The 15,914-nt window shown below is 33.6% G+C and overlaps 1 protein-coding gene across 1 annotated transcript; it reads left to right on the forward strand.

Moving 5' to 3' along the window:
• The first annotated feature begins 10,459 nt into the window (after positions 1–10,459).
• On the forward strand, positions 10,460–15,582 carry LOC123542816 (toll-like receptor 8). The gene is made up of 2 exons (XM_045328823.2): positions 10,460–12,178; positions 13,210–15,582. The coding sequence occupies exon 2, from the start codon at positions 13,233–13,235 to the stop codon at positions 15,486–15,488; it is 2,256 nt and encodes a 751-aa protein (XP_045184758.2). The 5' UTR covers positions 10,460–12,178; positions 13,210–13,232; the 3' UTR covers positions 15,489–15,582.
• Positions 15,583–15,914: the final 332 nt, after the last annotated feature.

A 15,914-nucleotide genomic window follows, 5' to 3' on the forward strand; every position in this document is an offset into this window, starting at 1 on the left:
TCGTTTTCATATCTTTACTCACGGGTTGTCAATAATAATATTCGTATCCAGGCTTTATGTTACGTTATCCGGACAAATGACGTTAGGTTTCAGTTTATCAAACATGCAGAAGTGCCTTAAATGCGAAGACCACATACACGTAATGTTTCGTTTTTATTGGACAGACGAACAACAAAAATCTATTGCTTCTGTCAACAAACGTCCGCTACCTATGACATCAACTTCTTCGAATTCTGAATTATGTTAGTATCTCCTCTGTAACAGTCGGATGTGCTTTGTCTTTATGTCAATACAGATAGGATTTCTGGTACAAGACTAAAGAAATAGTTTTATAGACTTTTATCACATGTTTGACGTCGCGGGAGTGTAATAAAGCCATTAAATTAAAATGATAATACACTAGTGTAATAAAGCTTTGACGTCGACGTGTTTTATAGTACATGAGACGTTGGTCAAATTGACTTGTTTATGTAGTAAAAGAAAGTAGAATTTTTAATGTTTCGACAGGAAAGGCAAGCATGTGATAAAAAGAATATTACATTTGTGACTTTGCACATCGAATTTATTAAATTCGTTGAATAAAATTGATAAAATGCAAGGCAGAGCCTCGCATTTTATTATTTTATTCAACTCGTTAATAAATTCAATATGAAAAGACACACATATAATATACTCTATATAACTGAAACTTGATATCTCGAACTCGCTTATCTAAATATTCCGGCTATCTAGACGACATTTTCAAGGTCCACACCGAAAACCCGTGCACAAAAAAAAGTACAATTTTAAGTCGAATCAGGTTTATCTCGAAAGAAAATGTTCAATTTCTTGGAACTCGATATACCAAGTTTCAATTGTATAAAAACACATGAAAATGGACATATTTACATGTGAGCTGGCACATTCACTAGTATGTACTGTATCTCCAAACTCTTTGAAGACAACATATTTGCATACCTAAAATAGAACGTTCCTTTACAATCATATAAAGAATGTCCAACAACATTTTTTTTTTACGCAATTTACAATAATAAAATATAATTTTGTACTGAAATAACTCATGGATGTGAATTAATTAAATGCAAACTCTTCTACAAAGCTGAAGTCGAAGTCTTTTTCATAAATATGATGTAGTTCGAAGCTTGACGTTGACAAAATTATTAATCATATGAGATAAAATTTGTTAAATGATCCTCCGAAAAATAACAGCATCGATTTGACTGAGTCTGTTCATGAGAGAGTACAGCACCCCTCACGCCCACTAACACCTAAAACCCATACTTACATCGCCCTGTTCACAGAAGGCAATGTCGCTGCATGTATTTAAGTTTGTATGCAAAGGGCAATTGAAGCAAATTGGGCCTCTGTGTTCTGGATATCCTGTGTAGAAAATCACATTTTGTAATATCATAATTTTTTTATCATAAACATTTAAAATAACGTATTAAGACGAAATCATCCCAAGACAAAGAAGTATAAATCAGCAATGTGACATCACCAGATCAACAATATTACTGGTTCATTCACATGATATACATTGATCCAAGAAAACAAAACGTAGTAAAAATGAAAAACAAAACACTACTTATTCAAGTATGGCCTGATTTGTTTTCCAATAAAACAAAGAAGACTGAAGGTTATAATTTTTATATAATTATTTTTTGTACGTCACAATTATTACATCATAGCGTCAAAATTATAGTGCAGCGCTGGAAACGAAACCCACTCAAAAAAAAAGGAATAATTTGGTGGATACTGCAAAAATTATGTGTAATGTGCTCTCAATATGCAGATTGTCCAAATAAAATGAGATCACTTATTTGCAGCTGCAAAGAGGCATAACTTAGTATTGATTAGGTTGAGCGTCCACAGTTTTAACTGTTTAAACTTCATGGACTGTATTTACCCTGATAGGCAAAGATGTATCAAGCCATTGCACGTGAAAACCGAGCTTTTGTATTTCATCCTCTAGACGAAATTCTATTTACTATTGACACAAACACTTTTAAAATCAAAAAATGTGGCCTGCTCATAAGCTTAATTGCCAAAAAATGCACAATTCCTAAATTAAAATTATCAACAGAAATGTATAAGCTATTGTGGAAAGCACTTTGTTGGTTGTTTGTGACTGTTTAGTAAACGATGCAGAAATAAAGTATTGTGTGTTGAAACACCCGTGTATCTACCAGGTTCTCCGCATCCTTCAGCATTGCAGAGATCAGACTGACAACACTGACGGCATCCTACATTTCCTGATCGTTGATTTCTTTTTGACCTGCTTTGACATTTCTAAAATGGCGTGAAAACAGATATGCATGATACCAAACAACAATGAAAACAGTCATTTATGATTCAAATACTCTTGAGATTCTATTTACAATTAGTATTGAAGTAATGAATAAGTTAATATGTTGGAAAGATTTGCTTATTTTGTTCCTTTTCAAAGTAAATATCTTTTACAACAGGTAAACGTTTAATTCAAGTAGTTTATCATTAAATAGCACATTTTCAATTGTATCACTATCATTTATACTGAACATGCTTTAATATGCATCTATTTGTACAAACTAGTAGTTAGATTATTTTATTTTTCTACGAAGAAGCGCAATGGATAGATGAACAATTTCATTAAAAATATTACAACGGTCGAATTAATCTGATAAATTAAAATATAGACTAATTAACATCTAATTTTGATCTGTCGAATGAAATGTGTACAATAATTTTGTCAAATTGTAAACACTAATAAGTATGTGTAATACTATCAATTAGGTGTTGTTTTTAATATAGTTGACATCTTACCGATTCTGGTAAGCAACCTACATCGAAGACAGTATGCCCGAGTGAGTTGGTTACCTTTTCAACACCACACACCTGACGAATTGTATTGTAAGACATAGAGTTCATTTCCAGTAAGATTACAGTTTTGCATGTTTTTGCTTACAATTAACGTTGGTATCACCTTAAATGTGCACACTAATATGTAGAGGTTTCAACCCCATTATCATATGAAAAGTTACATGTAGTCCAGACCTTAAAGTCTTTCCTTAAAATAAATGGATTTTGTTTATACACAAAGTTTGATACAAAAAGAATAGCGAGCATTCATGAATAACAAATGGAATGTTACCTCCCCTTTGCAGATTATTGTTTGTTTTAATCATTTTACATACCTAAGCCGTTACTCAATATGCAGTTACTAAATACTTGAAAAGAATACATTACTGAAAATCTCACATTCTATTGTTCATAATCAAATCCAGAATTTCATTACTAATTTTAAACGTAAAATGAAATAAAGCCTGTCATCGGATCATTCGCCGTTATACGTAATTAGGCATAATATATGTCCAAATTATTTTACATAATCTAACACGACTTCGGTGCAGTAACTGCTGTTTCATTTCAAAATAGTTCATTAATTGAGTTTTACAATTTGTATAAATTTGATTATAGCCCAAACAAAGTAAATAATTCTATTTGATAAATTTGGTTTCATGAATGTTTCTTCTCTGAATACATGCACTCTACTTCAAAGTAAAATTGTAATTGAAAGTTGTACACGTGTTTCTTTAGTGCAAACAATTGCTTAATGTTAAAGATACACACTGCAATAAAAAAATTACATAAACATTATATAGTAGTTACCTCTCCGGGGAAGCATTCATCTACGATAGTGCAATGCCGAGGCTGAGAGATACTTTTGCATTGTTAACAGGTAAGAGCCAGAACTGTATAACAAATATATCATATCCACAATTATCTATATCAACTGATAATACAGATTTACCATTGCTTTCGTGCAAATAATTATCTATCAGAATATTCAGTATAACATTTATTTCACTAGTAACCTGTTCAACTTTATTGGTTGTTTCTTTGCTCTGTGTGGTTCATATTTGTATTCATAAATACTCGCCCTGAGTCAAAGAAACAAATACAAAATTTAATAAGTTACGGTAACTTAAGATTTTCTTTGTATGCGAATTCATTTAGACACGTCCGAAGAAGGGGAGTCAGCTGAAATTGCAATTGACATGTTTAATGATCTATCAGTTAGAATCATTTCTGTAGTAAAACTTGATTGTTCTTACCTTCGTGTACAAAGGGAAGTGAAAGCATGAATATTCTATATTCCATTTTATTTTCGCAGGAAGGTGTTGTACCTATTAAAATGTACGCAGAGTTGAAGAAATACGAATCGTAGCAAACATATATAATGAAGAGCACAGATGGCTGAACTCAAAGCATTTGCGCATTTCTATCGTGTGTTCAAGCCATGGATACGGTCAGATATTTAAAGCACGGAAGTAAGAAAATGATTTACGGAAAGTTACAAATAAAACCAGAAGCTGTTTGGTGGTAATTTTGAATTACATTTAATTTTTCATAACCCTGAAAAGTTTAATATTAAATTTTGTAGTTCTAGTAAACAGGGTATTGTAACATGAAAAGATTGTTCTTTTTTAAAATTTTGTATTAGTCAATTAACTCACCTAAAAGGCTTTTATTCTGCGACTTGTCAAAGAAAAGACTGACAAATAGCTTGACCTAATATCCAAACTTAGATAATAGGTAGGAACATGCAAATTTAGAATGCAAATGTCGTTAACGTGACTTATTTTATAGATAAAGTAATAAAGTAGGCTAGGAAATGTTACCATATATGTGGTTTGTCACGCTTAAAACGACCAACTTATAGAATATTTTAAATTTTCTGTTTTGTTTCTGCACTTTGTAATTTATGTCTTCTTGTTTACAAAATATAATCAAGAAATAAAGTTTAGTGATTTTCATTTGCGCATGGAATGCATAAATGTTTTAAACTTGCGTGGATACCAAACACAACCATGTATTACAATAAAAAATCTGTTTCTTCTGTTTGCAGTTCTCATTTTGTTAGAATGTAGTTACTGACCGACGCGCATTGCACGCTTTTTTAGGCATTGTCCAGTAGTGTTAAAGAAAGAAAGACATTAAACAAAGTCTAGAAATTGATTTCTACGTCCTTCAAATACCACAAAGTGATTTCACAAAATTTTATTAATGTGATGACATTTATGAAAGTTTATATCAATAACTGAAAAGATATTTAATATTGAAATCAAAGCTGTGACTAGACAGAGTGACAACTCTTGCCTTAGGCAAGAACTTTCAGGCAGATATACCTATACGTTTACTCCCCTTTCAGTATCAATTGAGGGCTTAAGACACAGCATTATAATTCTGTTAACAACATAGTCAATTAGAATATTTTCACGTGTGTTTGATTTTCCAAAAAAAAAAAAAAAAAAAAAAAAAAAAAAAAAATAAATAAATAAATAAACAAAACGAAACAAAAAAACTGCTTTGAATATCTTTATTAACTTGTATTAACACTAAACATGCGGATATTAAAATGAAATATCACTTCCCTTTTAAAAGGAAGATAATGCAGTTTTGCTTTTATTAAAATGTCATATGCATGAACAGGTGTTGTAATACCTGACAAGAAGGATGGGTAAAGGTGCAATTATATTCAGCTGTATCTCCTATGCCTATATGAGTATTTGTATAACTGAACTCCTCTCGGAGACCATATTTTAACTGGAGGGACCACTTAAGTACTAGAATTTTGTTCAAATATAACTTGAATGCCTCCCGGTGACCATTTTTTAAGTCCTGTGAATACAGGACTATTTTTATTTTATTCAAATATAACTTGAAAGCCTCTTGAGGACCATATTTCAAGTCGAGTGACTACATGAGTATTTGTATTTTGTTCAAATATAACTAAAACGTGTCTTGTGGGCCATATTACATTTCAAGTCGAGTGGATACGAGAGTGGTTGTATTTTGTCCAAAAATAACTTGAACGCCTCTTGGAGACCATAATTTAAGTTCAGTGACTACGTGAGTATTTGTATTTTGTTCACATATAACTTTAACGCCTCTTGTGGGCCATATTATAGAGCAAGTGTCTACATGAGTACTTGTTTTTCTTTCAAATATATCTTGAATGCCTCTTCAGGACCATATTGTAAGTTGAAAGAGTACGTGGGTATATGCATTTTCTTCAAATATAACTTAAAAGCATCTCGGAAGCATTCAAAAACATACCAGTAGCCAACATTATCAGATGACAGTAACAAATGTATATGTCAGTTGAGATACTTTTATTACACCCATTGTACAATGTTATAATTTTGCAGTAAGACAATAATATTATTTAGATATAAATCATCAACAATTTACGCAGGAAAATCATAATCAAAGAAGATTTTTAACGACTCTTTACTTGTATCCTCTTGAACATCAACACTGGAGCAATAAGTCTTTCTGTGTTGGCGGGGCGAAAACACGACAACCCGAAGACGCGAAAACTCGACAAAAGCCTGATTTGTCCAGTTTTCGTGTTGTCGTGCCGGCGGGGCGAAAACACGAAAACACGATAAAATTTACGCGAAAACTCGACGTTTAAAAAGCGCCGACACGACAGATTTATCTGTCGAGTTTTCGTGTTGGTGGGTATAAATATGTCGTGTCGGCTCCCTTTATTTGTCGTATTTTCGCCCCGCCGACAAGACAACATGAAAACTCGACAAATTAGGTATTTGTTGAGTTTTAGTGTCGTCGTGTTTTCACCCCGTCGACACGGCAACACGAAAACAGGACAAATTCTTTTCACACATCTCTTATAAAATGTAGAATTATTCTGAAGCCAGTGGCAAAGGGTTTGAGAATAATTTTTCTTTCTATTCGGACAAACCGCCAATTCAAAATTTATTTATATTCATTAAAGCTGCTTTAGGAGATTTGATATTATAAAACAGTACAATAATATGTCAGATGTCAGTTACCGTTTTAAGAATACGAAGTGCATGTATTACTGACCTGGTTCCAGAAATATTTTATTGGGGTGCGGAGAACGGCAACAGTTGAGCCGAGTTGGGTTAGGTACGGAAGGTGGTAACCCCTCATGTTAGGTGGGTCAGGGCGTGTCTGCCTTTAAATGTTCGAAATGTTCTAAAATTTGAGATACGTTAAGGGGTCATGCCCTCCTATTCAGGGGGTCAGAGGGTACTCTCACGGACATTTTTGAAATATAGGAATGAAATGATGGCCTCTGTTGCATTTTGGGCTCTAAATTGTGAAAAAAAAAATTATTCTTTTGCCAAAATAGTTTGCTTAGGTGCAACTATGATGAGTACAGGTCACTTTTGGGACTGGGGTTGGTGGGGGGATGGATAGCACGACCAGGACCCGAGCCTGTACAAATAGAAAAAAAAATACGTATGCGTGGGCCTCAATGAAGATTAACTTATTCACACGAAATACCCAACCCCGTACCTCAAAATTTGTGCTTAAAAATGCTGCATAGGCCACCATTTTATACATACATTTAAAGGCAGAAACACCCTGACCCACCTAACATGAGTGGTTACCCCCTTCCGTACATATGAAACATTTCTGGAACCGGGTCAGTTATACATACACTTCGTATTACTCTACATTTTATAAGATATGTCTGAAAAGAATTTTTCGTGTTTTCCTGTTTTCGCCCCGCCGACACGAAAACACGACAACACGAAAACTCGACAAATAATGTATTTGTCGTGTTTTCGTGTCGGCGGGGCGAAAATACGACAACACGAAAACACGGCAAATACCTAATTTGTCCAGTTTTCGTGTTGTCGTGCTTTCGCCCAGCCAAACGAAAACACGAAATACGACCGATAAAGGGCGCCGACAAGACATATTTATACCCGCCAATTCGAAAATTCGACAGATAAATCTTTGCACATTAAACTTAAACGAAGTTAATACTTATTCTGGAAATAGGAGCATAATTTTTTCTCAGCCATTCATAGATATGCTGTTAAATAAAAAGGATTCAAAATCTGAGTTTACGAAAAACGATGATTCAATTTCAGCCGCTTATTCAGAAAACAGTTTCCAAGGTTACACATTTAGATCTGTCTGACATATCACATAACCTATTATTATTACCAGATGATGTATTTGTTCCATTTCTATGGTTATTTAGGAACGTAAAGTTGCTGAATATCACAAGATTGTTTCCTTCGTTTTGAAGAGGAGATCGGTTTTGTTTTACTAATATTCACTGTACTGACTGTACAGAACTACACAGCTTGTATGCATTTAACCTTTTTCGCCGTTGAAAACATGTATGATGCGAATAACGTGCTTGCAGATACTGGGTTTCCTGTTGAAATAATTTATTCAACGTTTAACCTGACATGCAGAATGAATTTAAAAGTATTTCAGTTTAGAGGAAATAACGTTCGTCGAATACAAGTAACAACATTCCAGATCAAAACTTTCTGCGTTACCTTGATGTTACAGGTAATAAAATAAGCTTTTTGTCTTCAAACGTGACTAGAGGACTTAAAACTCTTAAAACATTTCTGCTAGGTGAAAACCGGCTATCTGATTTCTTGTTCTTCAGACACCTAAATTCATTGATCTGTTTGCAAACTGTTTAAATCTAGAGAAACTTGTGTTGGACAAAAATGGATTATCTCATCTACCGGGGTCTACCGGTATCTTCCTTCAGAACAAAATGCACACTTATCCTAGCCTTAAAGGAAACCTTCTTAGAAAAGTTACTTTTAATACAAAACATCTAAAATATCCACAATATCTAGATTTATCTGATAATTTGATTCGTATTTTAGATGAACAATCAATGAATTATCTGAACGAGGTTATTCATTTCCAAGCAAATTCAAGCATTAATCTTGAAGGAAATCCAATAGAATGTTCATGTAAAAGTGCACCTTTCGTAGAATGGATACAGAAACATTCACTATATGTGTCAGGCCGTGGCATAATGCTTAATTGCACATTAGAAGGCCGGGTAGTTGACATCCATGACAAAACTATGGCTAAGACGCAATTTATGTGTTTAAGGACACTGGTGCACATATCTATTTCCTTAGCAGTAGTCCTTGCAATAGCTGTAAGTACAATTGTGTTTATAGCCGTCTCAAAATTTATCAAAAGACGTAGAAAGAATGACCAGGTCCGGAGATTTCTCACAAAAATATGAATGACACATTAAAAGAGATTGCAGGCCTTGAATCAGACTCAGTTTGCATCGACGGACGACATTTTCGTGCTGGAGCAGAAATCGTGGCGGAAATAATGTGGTATCAGGATTTTTTGTAGTGGTGTCCGTCGTTTCCCAATCATTTTGTCAAAGCAACTGGCGTTGCTTCAAGATAAAAGAAGCATATGAATAACAGAAACCGATAGTGTTTATTTTCTGTAAAGAAGAAGATGAAAGCGAAATGCCTGCTCATCTTAAACAAATGTTTCAACGAAACACTCGTGCAAAACTCGTGAAACAGGATGAAGAGGTCAGTGTTCAGCCTGGGGGCCAGGAACGGCTGTATGACTCTATCATACATGTCGACAGTCGGCAGTGTGCAGAAGAATTAAAATGACATCTATAAAGTGAAAACAAAAACAAATAAAATAAAATCCATGATATTTTTCATCACATGCAATTTTTTTCACTAACGGTCGCATGTTGATATCATGTATAATGTCAAGTTCACTCAGTTATCGACCAATATTCCTTAAAAATTTAAAGTGTGGGGTTAAGTATCGTACAGTGAAACCAAAGTAAATAGCTCAATAACATTGTAGCAGATCAAAAGACCCCTCTCTTAATAACTCTCTTATCAGATATAGTCCGCAAAAATGACTTCTTTCCCCCCACTTTACGCCTACATGCTCTAAAATGGTAAAGCTTGTGTTTCTTTATTGCGAACGTGATTTTTGTTTTTTACTGTCAAGGTCGGAAGGATATCTTATCAGTTTTTAAAAGTGAATGAAATAACCAGGAAGAAAATTCTTTGTTCATGTACTCTAAACACTTCGGATGACTTGCATTTTACCTTTTATTTGGTAAGCTATATTAATGCCAAGTCAGAAAACTTTAGTTGTTAAAGGTACATCGGAATAATACTTATTTAATAAATAGAGTTGCTAAAAAAATTATTTTCCATTAACGTTATTTCTTGTCCTTTTTAAGTGAAGAGAGCCTGTTATTGTTATACTTCAACAGATACAGTTGGTGTGGGAAAATGAATACCATTGATTATACGTTTAGGGAAAGTGACAAAATTAATGAAAAACAGTAAACTGTTATTAAATATTTATCAAAATCGGAAACGATTTAACTTCGTTCCCTGACGTTTAGTCATCATTTTATTGTGACCGCTTTTAATCCATATATTTTTTACGAATCTCCACTTTGGTACGGAAAATATATGTCTATATATGTCGCTTTATATGTCAAATATGAATTATGTGTATATTAAATACGTTGAAATTGATATGATGTTTGTTGCAACTCTTATATTTCAGTTTGTCTTGTATGCCTATATATAGTGTGTGCATACCATTACTTACAGAATGCACAGTAATAGTATGTATGTACTTTATTTACTGTGTTATATACACGTTTGTTTTGTGTATTAATGTCTGCAGAAGCCCGCGGGATATGTTTGTGACCGAGACCGATACACGTTTGTTTTGTGTCTTGGTCACAAAAAATCCCGCGGGCTTCTGCAGACGTTGATACACAGGAAACGTGTATTACCCCTACATTAATACCAACTTGACTTTCAGACATGAATGGAAAGTTTAAGCCATAAAATTATTTAAATTGTATAATAATGTTGCATTAAGCTTCCGTGTGCGTCTATCTATGTTGTAAATTTATTTTTTGTTCCTGTTCTTCTTCTTTAGATTTTATGTCGTACCAACAAAACCAAAATCATATCAGCTTTTAATAGCGGTGAAGTATGCCAGACAATGTTTCAGGCTTAGGAAGGTACCCGACAAGACCCACCGTCCGACAGTAAGCCATATGGACGACTTTATTCTGCATTCCTGGCGCTGTTTTGTTTTGAACCAACAAAGCTGAGGGATATGTGATTTTAGCCACTCAGTCGTTGATGCCCACTAATAATTTTTAGTCGAGACATGTGTTGCATATATTTTGCTGTGTTATCGTAAGTTACTCTCATATATCCATGCACCAACCTATCTGATTAAGCAGAACATACTAAGTGTTAAACATGCGCCACATAGCCTCAAGATATATCAGCTTTTACAATCCTTTTCATAATTTTATCATGTCCAAAGTATTGCTGAAATGCACAACTTTGGATAGAGTTTACACTATTTTATTTATCATGACTTTAAGAAGCCAATGTTAAGGCACTATAACAGATATCTGTTAGTAACATTCCATTTGAAATTTATATTCAAAGATTTCAAGCGATGATAACACTAAGTTAGTGTGTAGATTCTTACAGCAACTCCCTGGTCCATCAGAGTTTCTAGTTCCATGATACAATTATAAATATAACATGTACTATGATACCCTATCCGATCACCTACACCTTTATGCTAAGCAATGGCCAGTGCATTTTACGAAGAATACGACAAAAGCCGATGTTTCATTGGTCATATAAGACTGTATGAATAATCTTATGTTTTTGTCGTATTTCTTTTTATTTTCAGGAAATAACATTTAGTAATATCAATAGTCAGTTTATATGCAATTAGTTTTAAAATGGCCGAGCATTGTTTCTGCTGTCGGCATGGAAACCACATTGTACTGCAGATTTTGCAGATACAGATATATGTAACTTATACAAATTCTTCGCTTCTTCGCATCAAAGACTAGTTTAGATCAAATTATCCTTTAAATTCGTTTTCTTCGAAACAATATAATTTATTAGATTACTTAAGCATTTAGCTTTAACTCTAAATGTGAAAACAATTAAGAACATTAACCGGGAAAACACTGATAATGTTTTCTTATTGCCATTATTTGACAAGCTTGGAAGTGTTGTTTGATTATCAATTTAGTTCTATAACACCTTTTATTCATTAAGCGTTAAGTGTATAAAAATTCAACCCACTTTATTGCAAGGAGCATTTAGTGTATCATTTTCCAGTATGCATTTCACATATTTTCCTCCATGTAACTAGATGCAATTTCATTAAATCTTCCTGATTCGTATTACATAAAGAATCACTATTTTTCGTATATTTTGCACAAGTGCTCAAACTGTATGAAGGGATATCTTCTTTAATAGTATCCGAGTTGTTTCATATACGTTTAAAGGAAAACGTTAACGGAACGATACAACAGGTAATTCAAAAGTTACATATTACGTTTTGTACCATATTTGTGATAACCCTTATTTTTTCCGATAGAGATATTTCTTTAAATCAAAATGTATTTTATCCAAGTCATTTGTCGGTTAAATTAATTCAACTCAGTGTCATGAATTTTATGTACTAGTATAAATCTGCTTTCTTTTAGATGGAATACTAATCTAAGACTAAAAAGAATAAAATTTCATAGATAAAAATATGATCTAAGATTATATATAGGTTATGTAAACAAAAAAACACCAAGATTATGTGTATCAACAATACTATACATTAGGTTAAAACATTTCTAGCTGCATACATATATGGTTAATAGACTAAAATACTGTTTTAACTGTTACTGTAAAAATGTTTACTTTCACTAAACAATAGAAGTGTTCTTAACAAGTAATAGAAAGAGCATTGAAACTCGAGGGTAAACGATTTGTACGAGGGGCATAGCCCCCGAGTATAATTCGTTTATCCGAGAGTTTTAATGTTCTTTCTGTTTTGTATCATAGCCATTCATATATGGTAGTTGTAGGCGTTCCACAATGCCGTTTACAGCAGTTCAGTGAGTACTTAACATCCTTGCTTTACAAATGTGTAAAGCCCAGGTAAAATAAACCAATGCTAGAGCAGAAAATCAATAAAATACACTTCGCTGTCTACTGTTCCAGACACACTGGCATACTTACAGTGCGGTAACTAGCGTGCGGGTATTAAATACCTGCACACTTTTAGTTACCGCACCCTGTACTCAGAGTATACGAATTACCTGCACCAAATTTGTTAAGAAAAACACCGAGCTATGATACAATAATCTGTTACTGCATGCAATTTGATTATGAATGTAGCTCTATAAACACAATTTTTATATCTACATACAGTTAAGTTAAATTTATCTAATGAGGATTTCCTTCGTTTGAAGTAAACACCTTAAATGAAATATTTTGGTGAAATATCTATTTGATATCTTTACAAAAGAATACCTCTTTTAGATGAATCATTTCAATTGTACGTTTATAGATTAAAATCAGGGTTTCGAAGCCATGGAGAATATGCATATCATAACATTCCTGGTGGTTATGTCGACCGCTTTCATCTTGTTGGTATGTGGTTCCAAGGCAGATGTTGTTTGTGAAACTACAGACAAACGAATGACTTGCCAATATGATATCCCGAAAAAAATACCTCCTGGGGTGACAGAGGTCTACGTTGAAAATCACAGAGATATGAACCTCAGGAGGAACAGTTTCAGTGATCCACGTTGGAAACATATTTTGATTCTTCAGATATACCAAAATAAGGCAAAAACTCATTCCATTCAAGTTCATGACTCTGCTTTTCGTGAATTGGATTCTTTGAGTGTATTTGGTATCCACACACGTGGATTCAGTATTGGTGATAGACATAGAAGTAATATTTTTCGCGGACTAGAAAACATTACTGAACTTGATTTTTCCGGATGTGTCAATCTTAACAGCAGCTTTGTTGCGTTATCACTAATGCAGGATGGAGAATTTACAAAACTTCGCACATTAAACTTAAACGAAGTTAATACTAATACTGGAAGTAGGAATATAAATTTTTCTCAACTATTCATAGATATGCTGGTAAATAAAAGAATTAAAAATCTGAGTTTACGAAAAACGATGATTCATTTTCAGCCGTTTATTCAGAAATCAGTTTCTGAGGTTACACGTTTCGATCTATCTGATACGTCATATAGCCTGTCATACAGGTTTTCATCACCAGACGATGTGTTTGTTCCGTATCTAAGGCTATTTGGGAACTCAAAATTGCTGAATATCACAAATTTTAAAATGTTTGATACGTTTTGGAGAGGAGATCGGTTACGTTTTACTAATCTTCACTGTACTGATTGTACAGAACTATGTGGGGTGTATATATTTAACCTTTTATTTGTTGAATATATTTACGCAAATAATATGCTTGTAGATACTGGATTTCCTATTGAAATAATTAATTCAACGTTTAACTTTACATGCAGAATGCATTTAAAGGTAGTAGAGTTAAGGGAAAATAACGTTCGTCGAATACAAGGAACAACATTCCATTGGCCAGATCAAAATTTTCTGCGTTACCTTGATTTGACAGGTAATAAAATGAGTTTTTTGTCTTCAAGCGTAACCAGAGGACTTACAAAGCTCAAAACATTTGTGCTAGGTGAAAACCGGCTGTCTGATATGTCTTCTTCTCCTGAACTTATAAACCTGTTTGCAAACTGTTTAAATTTAGAGAAACTTGTGTTGGACAGAAATGGATTATCCTATCTACCGGAGTCAATATTTCTTCGGAATAAAATGCTTACTTACCTTAGCCTTAAGGGAAACCTTCTTAGAAAAGTTACTTTTAACACAAAACATCTCAAGTATCTACAACATCTAGATTTATCTGACAATTTGATTCATATCTTAGATGAACAATCAATGAATAATCTGAACGATGTGATTCATTTCCAAACATATTCAAACATCAATCTGGAAGGAAATCCAATAGAATGTTCATGTAAAAGTGCACCTTTCGTAGAGTGGATACAGAAACATTCAGTATATATGCCACACCGTGGCATAATGCTTAATTGCACAATAGAAGGCCGGATAGTTGGCATTGATGACAAAACTGTAGCTAAGACGCAATTTATGTGTATAAGGATATTGGTGTACGTATCTATCGCCTTAGCAGTAGTTTTTGCAATAGCTGCAAGTACAGTTGTATCTATAGCCGTTCCTAAATTGATCAAAAGACGTAGAAAGAATGACCAGGTCCGGAGATTTCTACAAAAATATCAAAATAACCAGATTAAAGAAAACTTTCTGTGCTTACTGTCCTATTTCAACACGGATAGTACTGTTGCCATTGAACATATCTACAAAAATATGAATGAAACATTAAAAGAAATTACTGGCCCTGAATCAGACTCAGTTTGCATCGTTGAACGACATTTTCGTGCTGGAGCAGAAATCGTGGCCGAAATAATGAGATTCGTATCAGAATCTTGTGTAATTGTCTTCGTCGTGTCCAAGTCATTTTGTCAAAACAACTGGTGTTGCTTAGAAATAAAAGAAGCCTATGAACAACAGAAACCAATAGTGTTAATTGTCTGTGAAGAAGTAGATGAAAACGAAATGCCTGCTCATCTTAAACAAACGTTTCAACGATGCACTCGTGCAAAACTCGTGAAACAGGATGAAGAGTTCACTGTCCAGCCTGGGGGCTGGGAAGGGCTGTGTGACTCTATCATACATCTCGCAAGTCGGCAATGTGCAGAAGAATTAGAATGACGTGTAGAAAGTGAAAACAAAAACATATAAAGTAAAATTCATGATATTTGATATTTTTCATCACATGCAAACTGTTTGTCATTTATTTTCGGTCGCATGTTGTAGAGATAGACCCTAAAATTTTCAATTATAGGATTACATTAAATGAAGTCTAGTTATTAATTTCCAAGTCCTTGAAATAACCAAAAATGATTTCACAAAGGTGAAGTTTATGATAGTTTTGTTAATATCAATAACAGAAGTTTTAATTTTTAATTTAAAGTTGTGATCCACAAAGAATGACAACTCTTGCCTTGGGCTAGTACTTATAAGTAGAGATCTATTAGTTTACTTCCCTTGCAATTACACATTTGAGTGGAAACTGAAAACTGTTTCAGACACAATATTATACTTTTTACACAACAAAATCATTAAGGATTTATTCAT

This window comes from Mercenaria mercenaria, chromosome 19, assembly GCF_021730395.1.
Source record: "Mercenaria mercenaria strain notata chromosome 19, MADL_Memer_1, whole genome shotgun sequence".
Taxonomy (NCBI): domain Eukaryota; kingdom Metazoa; phylum Mollusca; class Bivalvia; order Venerida; family Veneridae; genus Mercenaria; species Mercenaria mercenaria.

Coding starts and splice junctions, on each gene's coding strand:
- LOC123542816 (XM_045328823.2), top strand. CDS start 13,233: ATGGAGAATATGCATATCATAACATTCCTGGTGGTTATGTCGACCGCT.